Source organism: Choloepus didactylus, chromosome 3, assembly GCF_015220235.1.
Source record: "Choloepus didactylus isolate mChoDid1 chromosome 3, mChoDid1.pri, whole genome shotgun sequence".
Lineage (NCBI taxonomy): Eukaryota > Metazoa > Chordata > Mammalia > Pilosa > Megalonychidae > Choloepus > Choloepus didactylus.
This window is the reverse complement of record NC_051309.1, coordinates 106,294,065-106,311,792: the sequence shown is the minus strand read 5'-3', so window position 1 is coordinate 106,311,792 and position 17,728 is coordinate 106,294,065. Positions and strand designations below refer to the sequence as shown.

The 17,728-nt window shown below is 40.4% G+C and overlaps 1 protein-coding gene across 1 annotated transcript in view; it reads right to left on the bottom strand.

The window, feature by feature from the left end:
- The window catches only part of RAP1GDS1 (Rap1 GTPase-GDP dissociation stimulator 1), a 205,973-nt gene extending 205,062 nt beyond the window's left edge, over positions 1-911 (bottom strand). Inside the window, exon 1 of the mRNA XM_037831460.1 lies at positions 736-911. Coding sequence (XP_037687388.1) covers positions 736-739 — 4 coding nt within the window. The 5' untranslated portion in view covers positions 740-911. The remainder of the gene's footprint in view (positions 1-735) is intronic.
- Between the last annotated feature and the right edge of the window lie 16,817 nt (positions 912-17,728).

The following is a 17,728-nucleotide window of genomic DNA, read 5'->3' as shown; positions in this document are numbered from 1 at the left end:
GTAAGTTCAGTAACATGTTACAGGGTGCAGTTTCCTGCTACAGTAGACAGGCGAAGGAACCAAGAAAATGGGTTGAGCACAGAAATACTGCACATTGTAGACACCCACGCTAATTCAACAGCTATCGGCTCTTTCCTCACGTTCCTCGTGGCCTCTGACAAATCATCTTTTCAACCTATGAGGTTGTGTGATCTCCCCCAGTGAAAATAAATTTCCGTGCAGGTTGTAAAATCATCCTTACAAACTACCTGCCTACACTTCCCTGCCTCGGAATAAGCCGTCCCCCAAATAAAGGTCGCAATGACAGGGAAGTTCCACGAAGTGGTCTTCCTTCTGGTCGGACCGGAGCCTCGAGCCCAGGAGACACCGGGGAAAGGAAGCGAGCGGCCTTTAAAGAAACCGGGTTGGGCAGAGGATGCGAGTACGTGAGGCAGGCTCCGTGGTGCCCGGGAACCGGCAGGAAGAATGGAGGAGGGGAGAAGAGGCGGCGAGGTGCCCGACAGCCGCGAGGGAGACCAGCAGCGCGGCCCGACCCCACCCCGCACTCGGGACCCTCCCAACTCCGCTACCCGACGTGCGTTCCGCGTGCGCCTACTCTCCCCGGAGCAAAAGCCCTGTCTCATACCCCTTGAACTGAGGAATCCCGCAACTTTGCATGATAAATGCTTCCCACCCTGCAACACGCCGAGAAAGAGGAAAATGTCAGGCGATGACGGGGGAGGAAGACTGACTTACCCATGTTCCTCCCAGAGAGTGAGGAGCCTGCAGAGCAAGGCGAAGGTCTCCGGTGCGGGCGGCACGGCGCTGTGTCCTCCCTCTACCTCGGTCTCTCCCGCAGTCAGGGAGGGACCCGCGGGGTGCGGCCGCCACGGAGGAGCAGCTGCTGCTGCTGCTGCTGCAGGCGGCGCGGCCGCGGCGGTGACGAGCAGCGGGGGGGACCGGGCAGGGCGGGGCGGAGCGGAGCGGGCGGGAGCAGCCTGCGGCGGGCGCGGCTCGGGGCGGGCGTGCGGACTGGCGGGCCGAGGAGGCCTCCACGCGCTGCCCGAGCGCGCCCCGCCCTCCTCGCGGAGCATGCTCAGTGCCTTCCCTCGGTGTTTTGTATTTTTTTTTTTCCGGAGGCAAATGAGTCTGAGTTGGTGGGTGGGCGTGTATTTCGTGGACCCACTACAGCTTCCACGGGTGAAACCGATGGCATCTGTCTGAGGGGCCGTCTGAGAGTGGGCCCCGGGATACTGAGCCCGAACTGCTGCTATCCGATTCGCCCCGGGCTTGCTTTCTCAGCCCGACCCCCCCCAACTCATTCCGGGAAAACGGACCCGCGTTCATTACCAGATTGACCCCGCCGCACCGGCAGGAATCTCCCGGAGGAGAAGACGCTAAGCAGCCTCAGAAACCGGGGAGGGCGGAAAGCAAAGCGGATGCCCTGAAATGAAACTAGAGTGGAGCATAAGCGATGAGGCCAGCACCTCCTAGACATCCTGAGGACTCCGGATTTCACAGTCTGTGGGCCCGCTGGGCACAGGGCAGGGAGGTAGCCCCTAGAAGGGCGCGTAATACTAGCGGGCTCATCACTGGGACAGTTAAGGCTATCATGGTTTGTAGGTAGTTTTAAAGCAAGTCTGCATAGCCCAGAGTAGTGGCTACTCCAGGATTTCCTCAGGCTCGGGTCGTTTTCTTTCCTATAGGAGCGCACCCTTCCGTTCCCTGGAGGGAAACAGCCGCGCGCGCGCGCCCGCGCTGGTTGCTTAAAAGGCCCTTTAACAAGGGTGCTCTTGGCCGTCGAGCTCCACCCCACGGAAAATGCCCAGCCCCGCCCCGTTCCCTTTGAATAACGTTCCCAAGGCAAGGGGTAAAAAGCCCTGCCGAATTAGCTGCTGGGACCGCCAGGTCGATCCGGGTGGAGGCTCCGTAAACCTGGGGACCACCGCTGGTTCCCATCACCTCCACAGACAGCGGGGACAACCCGAGCACGGGCGCTCCCCGCGCCATCGCGCCTTTTCGAGGGCGCCCTCCCGACTGGGCATGCGCGCAAGGCCGCGGAGGTTTTCGGTCTTCTGCTGGGGGTTGGAGGCTAGAAGAAACCCTCGCTTTTTCCCCCACGTTTGTTTTGCCTTAACCTCTCTGTGGTTGGGATGAGGGATCTGGTCGCTCTCCCAGGGCAGCAGTGACCGCAGTCCGGCAGGAAAGGGGCGTAGTCCGCAACACAGCCTCTGGGAAGAAGATGCTGAATAGGATTTTACCGTCTTTCAACATTTACTCTTTCAGTCCAGCGGTGGGAGAGGCTTTTTTCTTATCCGTGGTCCACTCGAAGCACACAAGTCAGATGGAGGCCTGTAATTTGTTAAGCAGAGAACAGGTTTTATGCTACTTTTCTAAAACAAAAATGAAGCACGATAATTAGCCACAGAAGTCAAAAGACTTTTCTGATGCACAAGACAGGCAGCTCACTCTCCTGCTACCCTCCATCCCTTTCTGTAGGAGTAAGGAAGCTGTTCCTGTTTGCTTCAAAATAATTTTACACACCAAAGCAAGTTCCACATACCCCTCACATTTTTGGACTTCTCCAGCAGACTAATCTGGAGCCCTTGTATTACCGCTCCCCGATTTTTTTTTTTTTTTTTTTGGTCCCTCTTTCTCCATTCAGATTCTCAAATTCACTAGCTTCACTTTTTTTGCTACTTCCTTTTCTAACTATATAATATATTACAATTTCTTAAACGTCATATCTTTCATTTGTATGTATGTACTGAAATTAACAAACGCAGCATAAGAGGCTTTGTGACTTCCCTTCTGACAGTAGTTTCAGTGCCTTTGTTCTGCTTGAATATACAAGCCATTCTCTCAGTCTTTCCACTGAAGAAAGCCTCTGGATTGTCCAGACTAACTGCATGGGGTGAGGGGATGGGGGTCCTGATGCACCATAGCGAGATCCGATACTGACTGCTAAAGGCAGAAATGGATCCCTTATGAACATCTGCAACACCCACTGCTTCCACACACAGTACACCCTTTCCCTCACCTTTTTTGTCCTATTATAGGAGTATAACTTTTTTTCCCATGTCTTTATTTCCTTCCTTCACTTCTTTACTCAAATGGTAAGGATCTGCATTAGGTCTTCTCTAGCCACCTTACCCAAAATTTCAACACTTCCTGCCATTTCATAGCCCCACTTCCATGCTTTATTTGTCCACTTAATCCTTATCACTGTCTAAAATAGTATATATATATATTGCTTCTTGGCTGACACCCCACTTAAATGTAAGCTACTCAAGGACAGAGATTTTTGTCTGTTGTATTTGCTGTTATATCTCCAGTGCCTAGAACAGTAGTTAGCACGAGGGCACAATAAAAATTTGTTGCAAGTGAAAGTATTTTTATGCTTTCTTTTAGAGTTCTTATTCTGAAAGAGAGCAAAAATGATGTTAATATTCTCTTTATAAACTCCAGCACCTCACCAAGTAAAATTTGTTGTTAAATAAGTAATCATAATGATGATGACAACTGCTCTGGGGTTGTTTCTATCTTAAACTATGAATCCTCTACCAGATGGAGTCTGGTCTTTGTACCGATTTATTGACTCATTCAATTCTTAAAGATTTACTAAGTGCCTGCTATGTACAGGCTCCATGATAGGCACTGGAGATATAAAATCCAATAAACTTGGCCTCTGCCCTGAAGAAGCTTATATTGTAAGTAAATTGGTTTTCATGATGTGTGTGGTCACTAATCACATAAATCACTATAAAATATTCTCCTGAAATCAAGAAACTATTTTCCAGAAGTCAATCTACCAGCACCCATGCAGCAGGTTAGGAAATGGTCAGGATTTGATTAGGCCTGCTACAAAATAAAGGGGAAAATTCTGGCCCAATGCAAAAGTTTTCAAATGTCTGTCTAGAAAATATTATATTCATAAAATATCACAGATTTATATGAATAAAAATTTCTGTTAAAATTGGTTTATAATTAGTCAAATAACTTGTGGGGGGGGGAAGGTATCAAGGAAAACTTCTGTTAGAAAGGGTCAGAGCTTTCAATTTGGCAAGATTAGTAACATTACTTACCTCATTGATGTATGTAAACTTTAGAAGATGATTTAAAATCTTTAAAGGAAATGTACTGGGAGGGACAGAGCAAGAGGAAGTAGAAAGAGGAGAATGTTCTTTAAAAGAATAGTAGGGAACTGATTGCCTCCTCTTCACCATGGTGTTCTAAATATCATTTAATGGAATCTCACTGGAGTAATTAACTGAACTTTGCAGTGATAAAAAATTATTTGGCAGTAAACGGTCTTCTGCCTAAACTCTTTATTTTTAAAAGGCCTCATTGGTGAAGTTAAGCTTGTTCAGGTTGAACACAACTGTCTTCATCCCCTAACTCACTGTATCCTCTGTGTTCCTCATTTACTTAATACGTTAACCATGTTCTAATTCTTATGAAATCTGAATTTTCTTTTTTCATAGTCTATCACCTCTAATTCTGACTAATGTCTACATATTTCAAACTATAGGTCTAGATTACCTACATTTTTTTAGATGAGACAAACCACTTCAAACTCTATCAGTCCAGTAGTTACTAAAAAAAGAAAGAGGAACTCAGCAGTGTATTAGATGCTGTGCCAGTTTGAATGTATTGTGTCCCCCAAAAGCCATATTCTTTGATGCAGTCTTGTGGGGCAGATGTTTTGGTGCTGATTAGATTTGCATGGAAATGTGCCCCACCCAACTGTAGGTGATAACTCTGATGAGATATTTGCATGGAGGCATGGCCCCACACCTTCAGGGTGGGCCTTGATCAGTGGAGCCATATAAATGAGCTGACGGGCAGAGGGAACTCAGTGCCGTGCAACTGTGAGTGATGTTTTGAAGAGGAGCTACAGCCAAGAGGGACACTTTGAAGAAAGAACAGGAGCTGCAGATGAGAGACAGTTTGAAGACGGCCTTTGAAAGCAGACTCTTGCTCTGGAGAAGCTAAGAGAGGACAAACACCCCAAGAGCAACTAAGAGTGACATTTTTGAGGAACTGCAGCCTAGAGAGGAATGTCCTTGGAGAAAGCCGTTTTGAAACCAGAATTTTGGAGCAGACGCCAGCCATGTGCCTTCTCAGCTAAAGAAGTTTTCTGGATACCATTGACCATCCTCCAGTGAAGGTACCTGATTGTGCTGTGTTACCTTGGACACTTTATGGCCTTAAGACTGTAACTGTGTAACCAAATAAACCCCCTTTTATAAAAGCCAATCCATTTCTGGTGTTTTGCATGCCAGCAGCGTTAGCAAACTAGAACAGGTGCTATTAGATAGAGCTATAGGTATAAATCATGCAGAACAAAAGTCTATTTTTAAAGTCCCTTTCTATTAAAAATATCTAATTCTTTTTTTTTCAGATTTTTTTATTGTGAACTTTGACATAGAAACATAACAATGATAGCTTTCAAAGCACAATTTCACAAGTTGTCAGATAGCAAATTTTAAAGAATGTCATGGGTCACACTTCCACAACCTCAGTCATTTCCATTATTGTAAAATATAACACACATACAGAAAGGTGTCAACTCTCAATGTACAGCTCAACAAGCAGTTATATAGGCAATTTCAAAAATTGTTATGAGTTACAGTTCCACTGACACAGTCCCTTCCCTGTTTTGCAATACAAGGTATATACAGAAAGGTGAAGACCTTCAAGGCACAATTCAATGAGCAGCTATAGAGCAAATCCCAAAGGATTCTGTAGGCTTCAGTTCCACCATGTCATTTACCTCCTTCCAGCTATTCCAACACCCCAGCATCTAATATATGTATATAAAGTTTCAATATTCATAGGCCTTTTTAAAATCTTGTTTGTTGCTACCCCTTCTTCTCACTTAATCTCTTTCTCCATCTTCAGGGGTGTCTACACAGTCAGCACCCTAACTTGTTCATATTGAAAGGGGGTGTTGACAATATGGGGAACAGGGCTGCATCTGATTGTTGTCCTTAAAGAGGCTATTGCCTCTGGGTTTTAGGACATGTCTGATAAAGGAGTACTCTGGTGGATTTAAGTTTTTGAAAGATAAAACTTAGTGAGTGAATCTCTTATAGAATCTCAGTTAGGGACCTAGGAATTTGGGAACTACTTTTGTAAGGGCATGGCATACTGTGGCCATTTGGGATGTTTAGCTGGAGCTTGCATAAGCGAAAAATCCAGGATAGCCTCTTGATTCTATTTCAGATCTCTTAGCCACTGTGACCACAGCTTGTTACCTTTCTTTTTCTCCCCCTTTTGGCCAAGTAGACATTTTCAGTCCCTCGCTGCCAGGGCAAAGCTCACTCCTGGGAGTCATGTCCCATGTCACCTGGGAGATTCATTCCCCTGGGAGTCATGCCCCTCGTGGCGAGGCAGTTATTTGCCAAGTTGGGCTTAGAGAGAGAAAGGCCACATCTGAGTAAAAGAGGTTCCCTGGAGGTGCCTCTTAGGCATAGTTATAGAAGGACTCAGCCTCCTATTTACAACCCTAAATTTCATGAGAGCAAGCCTCAAGTCGAGGGCTTGATTTATTAAATAGTGGATTCCTAACTGCACTTAATCTACATTCTATCCCAAGATAAATGGTCAGTTTCTTACATTAGCTTCACTGTGTTGTACAATCATCATCGCTCTCAACTTTAAACAATTATCAGAACATAATACATCCCAGAACTCTTATCAGCTGCTAATTATTCATTCCTAGTATTAATGTAAAGTTGGTAAGATATTCCTATTAAATATAATCTTTAATATGTAATGGGTAGTTTTTCCATACCACTCTGTTGTTAACCCTCTGCACCAGTGTCATACCTTATAAGTATATCATGCTGACACTTATTTAGGTTTGTAGTGCTACTCTGTGGGTTACATGCCTTTAAACAACCATTTACAAACATGTTTGCCTTAAATGCATCACTGATACTTATAATCCCATTGATGAACCATAATCACACCTGATCATTCCCATACCATTAAGATCACCCTCATTAACATATCTGTACATATTAGGTTATTGTTCCCCCTCCACTAGCGTCTGTCTATCTCTAGGTCCCCTATATTCTACGTTATTGAACACTGATTTTACAATTTTCACCGAGTTCACATTAGTGGTAACATACAAAATCTACTAATTCTGTGAGTGCTGACATGTAAAGAAAATTCACCAGAGAAATCAAAGACAGCTGCATAAATGAGAGGATACTTGTAAGATGGATAGAATTCACTTGGAGAAATGTTGAAAAGAGAGGAAATATTCCAAGAGAGAGAAACAGTATGAGCAAAGGCATGGATATATATTTATAAGATCTTTATAAAAGGATACATATTGGGAATATAGGAAATAAGAAAATATGATGTGAGCGACAGTTTGCAAGCGGCTAAATAAGCAAGGCAAAGGAATTTAAACTTTATAAGATGAGAAATTGGGAATGATTGAACTTTTCTGATAAATGGAATAACATGATGAAAATAGTAAAGGGTTAGGAAAAGAAGTAGTAAATTAAAGAAAGTAATATTTATTGAGTGTATGCCATTCTTTCTAAGAATTAAGTAAACAAGGATGAATAAAATACAGTATTGGCCCTTGAGGAGTATAGCTATAGACACAGACAAGAAAATAGACAGTTAAAATATAGTGTTATAATTACCATGTTGGAGTAGTAGGGAAGAATATGGGATATTTATCCTATCATGGAAAGCATTCTGGAGAAGATGCCATTAAGCGGAGACCTGAAGCATGAAAAGAAGTCACCAGACAAAGGGATTTATGTACATAGACCTAGAGGAAAGAATTTAAATCTTTGAGGAAATTGCAAGCAGTTTGGTAAGGTTAGTATGAGGCATGTGGGTAAAGGGAGTTCATGGGACACAAGTGAATAAGTAAAAAAGGTTAAATCCTTTAGGCCGTGATGGTTGATCTAAGTAAGGCATTGGACATTTTCCTGAGAGCAGCAGGAAGCCTTTGAAATTACATAGCTAAATTTATATTTTAGTAGTTGCAGGTGGAAAATGGCGAAGATGAGTCTAGACTAGAAGCTGGGAGTCCAGTTAGGAGACTGTTGTAATATTCCAGGTGGGAGATGAAGTAAAATAGAAGCAGTAGGATAGAGAGTAATGAACAGTCTTGAGAAATATTAAGGAAGTGGAATTGGCTTGGTGATTGATTAGATATTGTGTAGTATTATTTATTTTAAATATTTTAACTGCACTATGAGTTAGGTATTATTTCAGTTTTACTAATGATGAGACAGATATCCAGAGAGGTTAAAAAATTTACCTTAGGATCTATAACTAATAGGTAAAGGAAGCAGAAGTAGAATCTAGCCTCTCTGACTCAAATCTTCACTGCATTAATATTTGGATAAATGTTTTGAGGGAAAATGCCTTATATTTTGTGTGACTACATTAGATTAAAAAATATTACTATGTTATAACATTACTTGAAGTGAGAGTTTCATTGTCTTTAAATATGATTTTTTCTCCTGTTTCTCTGAAATTTACAAAAATAAAAGATTCTCTGCATTACTCTAATATTTTATTTATGGATGTTTAACAAAGCTACTTTTGAGAAGGATATAGTTTTTATTATTCTCAAAATAATATGTAGCCTATTAATTTCAATTAACTTTGCCATTCTATTACATTCTATTACATTAAAAGGGGGACCAGAAGCTTTCTATGCATCCAGACTTCTAAATCATAACATGGAGTCATCATCTTTGTATGTTTTTAGAACATTTGATAAATAAGGTTAAACTTTAATTCAATTCTTAGAAGGTTCTTTAGTGAGACTTCAGCTCAGAGAAGAATGAGATCTCATTTCAAAGAAGCCGTATGGAGTTTTCTCCCCTGGTTTTATCTTCCATATTTTATAACAATGGAAAGTTGTGCCAAAGTAAAATAAAAATGTGACTTGAGAACACCAAGAGATCTAATGGTTGTGAACATTATCAGGGAGAGAAAGAGATTTCAAGAGACAGGAATCCTGAGTCCCATTCCACCACTACCTCTATGGTAGTTAATTTTGTCTCTCTGGGCAAAATTTTGTCTCTGACTCTCAAATTTCTTCTTTGTAAAATTTGTAAATTATAATATCTGTCTGTCAAGGGGAAAACTATGAAATGACTTTCAAATGTAAGGACTATTTTCAGCATGGAGCTTAGCTCTAATAGTGCCATTTGGTATCACTTCCTAAAATTATCTCCACTCTCACCCCACTCACCCACATCTACACATCCTCACAGATTCCCTCAAGAAGTCCTCCAAGTCTTCAAACATTCAATTCTTCCTGTCCTGGGTTGGCCTAATGCAAAACTGGGAGATAATTGAAATTTGTTTTTGATGTTCTTGGGATTATTTATTGATTACCTATTATGTGTTGAAACCCTCGTGTACTAACATCTAATAGTAACCACGTGAGTTCAGTATTTTACAGATAAGGAAATGGAGAATCAAGCTTTCTTAATTAATTTGATAATGACACATACACAATAAAAGGTAGGGCTGAAACTTGAACCAGGTCTGTTTGATTACAAAGTCCATGCTCCTTCCATTTCATCACATTGCTTCATGTAAACTTGTTTCCTTACCCCTAACCTCATTTCCACTATGACATTCCATGAGAGACACCTTTATTTTGTCTTACCTTCTTCACACTGGCAAAATGTACTGCCTGCTTTGTTTTCTATCTAGGAATACTTTCTTTTTCAGCGCAATGGGAAGCTAATCTAGTAATCTGTGCCAAGAGGCTCATATCTTTCATTCCTCTGAAACATATATATACACTTTAAGAGTGGCCTTTTGGATAAAAATAAACTAATTCAAAGAAGAGGTTCTGATGAAGTTATCTTGCTTCCTTCATGTAAATATTGCCCTTCTCCCTGCCCTTAGGATTTTTCCTGGTCCTCTTGAAGTCTCCTTCATCCCTTTTTTCAGAGGTCCTTTTCAGGGGTACTCCTTTATCTACTTTAAAATTCACCCAAAGACTTATTTCCTTTAGGGACATTTCCTCATCCTGCCCTGATTGATCAAGTTCTCGGGCTTATAAATCTTCTATGATAAAATCTGGCTCATTTAGCCTTCTGAATAGAAAAAGCTTCTTAACCAACATGGCTGTTGTGAAACTAGAGTTCACTAATAAGTGATTCTCATGATAAACCTGAGGGGCTGCAAAATTCTGAATTACTAAAGACTAAACAAAATTTGCTTAATATAGTTATATTAGTTTCCCATTGCTGCTGTAACAAATTACCACAAATTTAGTGGCTTAAAGCAATACACATTTATCTTAGAGTTATAGAGGTCAGAAGTCCAAAATGTGTCTCACTGGGATAAAATCAAGGTGTTGACAGTGCTAGTTCCCTTTGGAGGGTGTCAGGAAGTGTCCCTTTCTGTGATGGTTAGATTCATGTGTCAACTTGGCCAGGTGATGGTACCCAGGTGTCTGGTCAAGCAAGCACTGGCCTAACCATTACTGCAAGGACATTTGTGGCTGGTTAATAAACCAGAAGGCTGTTTATCGGTCAATTGCCTGCAGCTATGACTGATTACATGAACAAAGGTCGTGTTTTCCACAATGAGAGAGTTCAATCAGCTGGATTTAATCCAATCAGTTGAAGACTTTTAAGCAAGAAAGATAGAGGACCTTCACTTCTTCTTGGCTGGCCAGTGAAGCATTTCCTAAGAAGTTCATCAAACACCTTCTTTGGAGTTGCCAGTTTGCTGCCTGCCCTATGGAATTTGGACTCATGCATACCCACAGTGGCATGAGACACTTTTATAAAATCTTATATTTATAGTATCTCTTGTTGATTCTGTTTCCCTAGAGAACCCTTTCCTTGCCTTTTCCAGCTTCTAGAGGTGCCCACATTCCTTGGCTCATGGCCCCCTTCCAGCCATCAATCACCTCATTCCAACCTCTGCTCTCATCATCATATTTCCTTCACTCTCCTGTCTCTTTCTTTCCTTTACACAGCCCCTTGTGATTTTGTTGGACCCAACCAGGTAATCCAGGATAATACCCCAATTTTACAATACTTAATTTAATCATAACTGCAAAATCCCTTTTTCCCTGTAAGGTAATATATTCATAGGTTCCAGGAATTAGGACATGCACATTTGGAGCCTGGGGGGGGAGGGGGCAGGGGAGGACACTATTCTGCCTATCATAGTAGTTAATAATAAATTTATTTTGTTCCATTAAATTTTTGAAAATTAGTAATTATAGATGATTCATATGTATATATGAATATGTGTATTTGAGTATGCTTGATAAATGTGTTAGCTAGTTCTTTAATCATACTGGAAAATAGAATTTTCTTTTTATATGTGTGCTTTAATCATATCATGTTTATATATTTTGTCTTTTCAAATCTACCATAAATTCCTTTTTTATGTCTTTTTTCCCTTTTGTCACAGCCCTAGAGGGCTTTTGTAGCCAAAGGACTAAAGAAAGAACCAAACAGGTTCTGAGACATGAACTTTTATTATGGGGCTTACCTATAGGGTGAGGAAGTCGAGTCATGTTGCCCTGAAATCAGGAGCTTCTCTGAATGGATTCAGGAGCTGCTCTGAATGGCGGCGAGTTCAGAGCACAACGTGGAAATAGTTCACACTTTGTAGGGGCTGAATAAGCTGTTTATAAGTGCTTGACATTCCAGTGGGTATGACAGCATAAGCTGGGGAGCAGGGGTCTTGCAACTTAGGGTTGGATTGATCGTAGTTCAACAGGGGGGAGGGGAGGATTATAGATTATCTTGTAGATAACAGTATTTTAGGGAGTCTCAGGGAGGAGGTAGTTTCGGGTATAGATTACATCTAGCATCTGATATGACAAGGAGAATAGGTCAAACCTTAACTGTCCTGGGTCAAGCAAACTGCTGTGTGCAGTCTACAAGACACTTGGGGGCCCAGGGCCCCCGCACCCTCCTATAATCTAATAAAAGTTCTATACAGTGTGTGTAAGTTTTCGATAAGCTTGACTAGTTCTTGAAATAATAATCTATCTAAGGCATTTGCACTTTTGGAAATTGGTTTTTATGGTAACCAAACCAATACCTGGTTTTGAGGAAACAAAACCATTATGGGAATATGAAAATTTCACATGGAAATTAATTGAAATAAACACATTGTAGTTATCAAGTCAGCAAGCCATATATTAATTCCAGGTTGGTTTTTTTCCCATATAATCAGTCATTTATTCAACCAATAGTTATTACTTGCCTACTATAAGCTAAGCTATGGGATACAGCAGTGAAAAAGAAAGTCCTGTTCCCTCATTGAGCACATTTGATTGAGAAGGCAAGCAATAAAAAAAAAATAATAAAACATAAAGATGTGATAAGTAGGGAGCTATGACAGACAAAACTGGCAGTGGGAAAGCAACTTTATGTAACATTGTGTGGGGAGGCCTCTTTAGAAAATGATAGTTAAGCTGAGACCAGAAGATAAGAAAGGATTAAACATGCAAAAAGCCAGGGGATGAACTTTTCAGACAGGGAGCTGCAATTGCAAAGGTCCTGAGGCAGGAAAGTTGTAGTTAAGTTTTAGGAAATGAAAGGCCAGAGCTGTAGCCTAGTGAACAGGGGAGATTGGCAAAAAATAAAGTTGTAGAGTTGTTGAGAAGTCAAATAATGTAGAAGTTAAGGGTTTAATAAGTGCCAATAAGTAAAACTCATCTGTGTTCCTCTGGACTTTAGAACCAAACGGGAGATGGGACACAGGAGTCAGATTGGATGGAGATCAAAACATCAGCTTTCTTATTGGTTCAGATAATTGGAGAACTGCAGCCAAATAGACATCCTAATACTTCTCCCACACCCATAATCCAGAGTAAATTTACCTTCCCTGTTGTCCTGGGCAAAGCAGAACTACAGGCTTGCTCCAAGGGCAGGGTATTTACTTAATGGCAGAGAACAATTAAGCTAACACAGGAGTCAGATTGGATGGAGATCAAAACATCAGCTTTCTTATTGGTTCAGATAATTGGAGAACTGCAGCCAAATAGACATCCTAATACTTCTCCCACACCCATAATCCAGAGTAAATTTACCTTCCCTGTTGTCCTGGGCAAAGCAGAACTACAGGCTTGCTCCAAGGGCAGGGTATTTACTTAATGGCAGAGAACAATTAAGCTATTGTAAAAGAACTGAAGAAGGATCTGAGGCATGATATTCAGTTATTGTTTCCCATCTCACCAATGAGATAATTCCCTCTTCCTCTTGGGAACAAAGGAGTGTTAAGGAATGCAAGTGGAGGGGCTAGTTTCTGAGAAAGGCCAGGAATATCTCCATGATTTTCTCCCTGGGGAAAGAAAGAGCTCTCTCTAAGGAAGATGTGGAGTGGGTATAAATACTATCCTTACACTCCGAATAAATAGATTTTATGGGCCATGATACAGAGTTGAAATTTTATTCTAAGTACAAACAAAAAGCATTGAAGGGTTTTAGCAGTGGAGTTACATAGATTGATTTACAATTTAGAAAGATCACCCTGGCTGCTGTGAAGACAAGTGGAAATAAGAAGAGCATCTAGGAGACCAATGTAGTAGTCAGGGTAAGAGTTCATGTGGCTTGCCCTAGGGCAGTTGTAGTTGGAAAGGAGAAAGTTAGAATTACAGAAGTAGAAAGGATGAGACTTGCTAATGAATTGTATTTAGGAGAGACAGTGAGGTGGAATTAAGGATAAGTATGTGATTTCTGGTTTAAGTGACTGGATGGATGATGATGCCATTTATTGAGACAGGAAAATCTGGGAGAGAACTAAGATGACAACAGAATCATATTCCTTGGATTTGGCAAAGTGAAGATTGTTGAGAATTCTGCAAAAATAGTTTCCATGAGTACTAGGAAGGGAAGCCAGATTTAGAGTTTGAGGAATGACTGGTAGGTGATTGCTTGTGTACATTTTTAAAAGAAGTTTTCCTGTGAAAATAAGCAGAGAATTGGTATAAAAAGGGAAAGGGGATTTTTTAAAGTTTTTTTGTTTGTTTTTACACTGGAATGATCTGGTCATACAGGGTAAACAGAATAACTGGAGAGGTAAGAGGGTTTGGGACCCAGAACTCGAGTGGAGTTCTGGGCTTGAGAGAAGGGCCTGAAGTGAACCTTTGTAACAGGAGTGAAGAAGATACAGATATAGGTGGGTTGGTAGATTTAATGTCAGGAAGGTGAAGAGTCCCTATTGAATAATTTCTATTTTATTTATGAAGTATGAAAAAAAAGCATAAAATAGTTGTGCCCAAAATTGTGAAAGCATACTTAAAAGAGAAATTAAGCAGTGTTGAATGTCTATTTGAGGTTTTTAATTATTGATGCAAAGTGAAATCTGTCAGCCTAGTTGTGTTATTTTCTCCAATAACATTCCATTGCTTATGTTCAGATCCAGAGAAGACAAATAATTGAGTTCAACCAGGATTGGGGTTTTGCCAGGAAAATTATGACAGCAAAAAAGAGAAAAGGATATTGAGAGTGGTTGGAAAGTAGTAGTTATACTGATACCCCATGAAATCAAAGCTGGATACGAAGGTAAGTGAAGACTGCTGGGGACTGTAAGATTGAGAGGAGGTGGATAGGGTATCCTGATGTGGACGAAAAATGGTGCAGTGCAGGTAACAGTCCATGTAAGCTGGAACATTAAGATGTTTGAAATTTATATTTTAGGGTTGGTATAGTGTAAAAGTTCTAGGGTATGAGCATGAGAGTAGGTGACTGAAGAGGAGTAGAGGAAACATTAAATCAAGGAACTGAGAGAAAGGGTCTAAGCTAAGTCATCACATGGATGTCCAAATCACAGAGCATGATGACAATATAGGAATGGAGTGTGAGCCAGGAGCTAGGTTATCTGTGAGTAGAGGAATGGCTAAGAGATCAGCAGATGGCAACAAGATTTAGGAGAGGGGATACAGCCAGACAAGATGAACTTCAAAAGAACAGAGGTTTCTGCAAAAGGACAATGAGGAACAAGGAGAATACCTACTCTATTATCCCCATTAGTAGGTGGGGTGTGAGGGGAAAAGCAGATGTCACTTGAGAGGGCTGTGGGAGAAAGTGTGCAAAGTCAGTTTTCAGACAAAAGTTGGAAGGGAATTTTCCTGGTAGGTTGAGTATACAAGGGAGTGTTTTGTTTCTATGACTGCTTAACAAACGATGCCAAAGCTTAGTGATTTAAAACAATTTTATTCTCTTTCAAGATACTGTGGGTTTACTGGGCCCAGCTGGGTGATTCTTCTGACTCATAATTTGGGATGGGGTTGAAGTCACCAGGAATTTGACTAGGCTGGAACATCCAAGATGGCTCACTTACGCATCTAGTGTTTGTGAAAATGGCTGGATGGCTGGGCCCAGCTGGGATGGCCAGGCTTACTCCTCTCTCCCTATAGTCTCAAGGTCTCTCCCTCTCCACATCTACTTTCCAGAAGCTTAACTGGACTTCTTATATGGGAGCTCACGGTTCCCCAAAGCAAAAAAGTGGCAACTGACAGGCCTGCTTGAGGCTTAGACACAGAACTGACTCAGCATTGTTACCTGACCAAGGTGGTGGATTCTTTTGCCTGGTGTGCTCAAATGACCAATTCTTGAGACACTGGGGTTTCAAAGAGAGAAAAAGTTTATTGCTAGGTGCAAAGCAGGAGAACAGGTGGCCTATCGGTCCAAAATCTGTCTCCCTGAACTACAATAATTCTGATAGTTTTAAAGCATCAAAAGATAGGCATGTTTTAGGATAATGAGTACAATGGCTCCAGATGATATAATTAGAAGTGATCTAATTATTGAGCATGTACAGATTGATCACATGCTTAGTCACAAAACATATGTAAGAAAATGGCAGCCTTAATATGATGATGGGCATGATTTTTAGTATTATAATGAGGTATAGGTGACTTGTACTTTAAAGTCTAAGCTACTGTGCATGTCAGGTGGCCCATTGTGGTTAGATCCAGCTTTAGTTATCAAGATAACTTTGGACTTGGGGTGGGTTAGTTCTAGGCTGACTCCAGACCCTTGATTAATAAACATTAGGGGCTATCTTTAGTGATCAATAGACTTTAAGGTTAAAAATTGTATACGTGGGTACAAGTGAAGGTTAGTCACAGATTTTTTTTTAACAGTCACAAGGACACAAGATAAAGGCTATACAATCATTATCAGAGATCAAGGCAGCTGGATTACAATTCAGGTTTCCGGTATTTCCCTCTGTGTACTCTAATATACCAGAAAGTAAAAAGGAATATCTATATAATGATTCAGTAATCATAACCAGTCCTTAAATCCTAACTTCCTGGTTACAGCATCACTTCTGCCACATTCTTTTGAATGTTACAGGATAAGTGCAGATTCAAGGAAGGGGACTACACAATGATGTCAGTTTCAGGAGGTGTGATGCATTGGGAGCCGTCTATGGAGATCAGCTCCCCCAGGAAGTGTATTTATCCAGAGAAAGACTTTTTGCAGGGTAGAGTAGAAGGGTTGGTATAGGAGTGGGGATTCACAAAGACCAGTATGAGAATGGAAAAGCAGGTTGTAATGGATGACAAAGGGACTTGTACCTCCAAGGATGACTGAGGTAAATAGGAATTTGAAGCAAGATGGAAATAGTTCTATTAAAGCAGTGATTTCCAAATTTCTTTTTGATCATGCACTCCTAAAAATTTTTCAACATTCACCATATATGCATAATTGCATAATTATTAATTATATGTATTTAATTATGTTCTACTGATACATATACTCTATAAACAAACACAAAAAGAGAAATTAAGAATGCTAAGATGAAGATCAAATAATCATTTTCAAATAATTTTATTTCATTTATTAATGGTTCAATTTTTTTTCCCTTTTTGGTAAGAAGAATTTGGATGAAAATGCCTCATCAGTTTAAAAAATCTTGGTTTAACACCTTGTGATATAGTGGTTCAGAGGTCTAGTTCTAAGTTCAGTTTATTCCCATGTTGATTTTAATGGCTATTTTACCTGAAAGAGCTATCTCACAAAAATAACTACAGCCAGATGGAAGTAGTGCACCATTAGCTGTACTTGCTAAATCATGATACTCATTTTTCAATCCCATCCCCAACTATGCAAAGAGTTTCATTGAAATTCAGCTAGCAAATATATATCATCCCCAATGTCAGTCATTTTTTCTTGCAAACTAATCAGAAATTATGGCATTTATGTATATTTAAGAAATGGGCTCAAAATCCATTGAAATTACTCATTTGGAAGTTTTTTTTTTTTTTTTAAACAACTTTAAAAACTATTTCCAAGTTTTTAAATGTGCAAATACTAAGAGTTTTTACATTTGAATTGTTTTCAGCAACAAAATTACATAATGATGGAACATTTCCAAGTATCTATTTTAAAAGTGCTCTCTTTGTAGCACAAATGTCTTTTGAACAGCAGTTACTCTCACCTTCATTTTAAAAAATGTCACCTTTACCTTGGAGGAACAGATTAAGAGTATTATTTTTTTTCTAAAATATTTGACAGTAACTTGTATTCATAGAAAAGGTCAGCAAATTGGGAACACTTGTCTTTTTTTTAAAGATAAGTGTTACTCAGTTTTTAGTTTACAATCTTACTACAAGATAAACAGTGAACTGGTTACTGTAAGGTAAAAAGATTTTCATAGTCATCCTTTATCTTTTTAAAAAGTCATACAAAGACTCTGTTATTCTTTTAAAGGTCTTATTTTATAAAAATTAACCACAATGACAACATTCTGTGTAGAA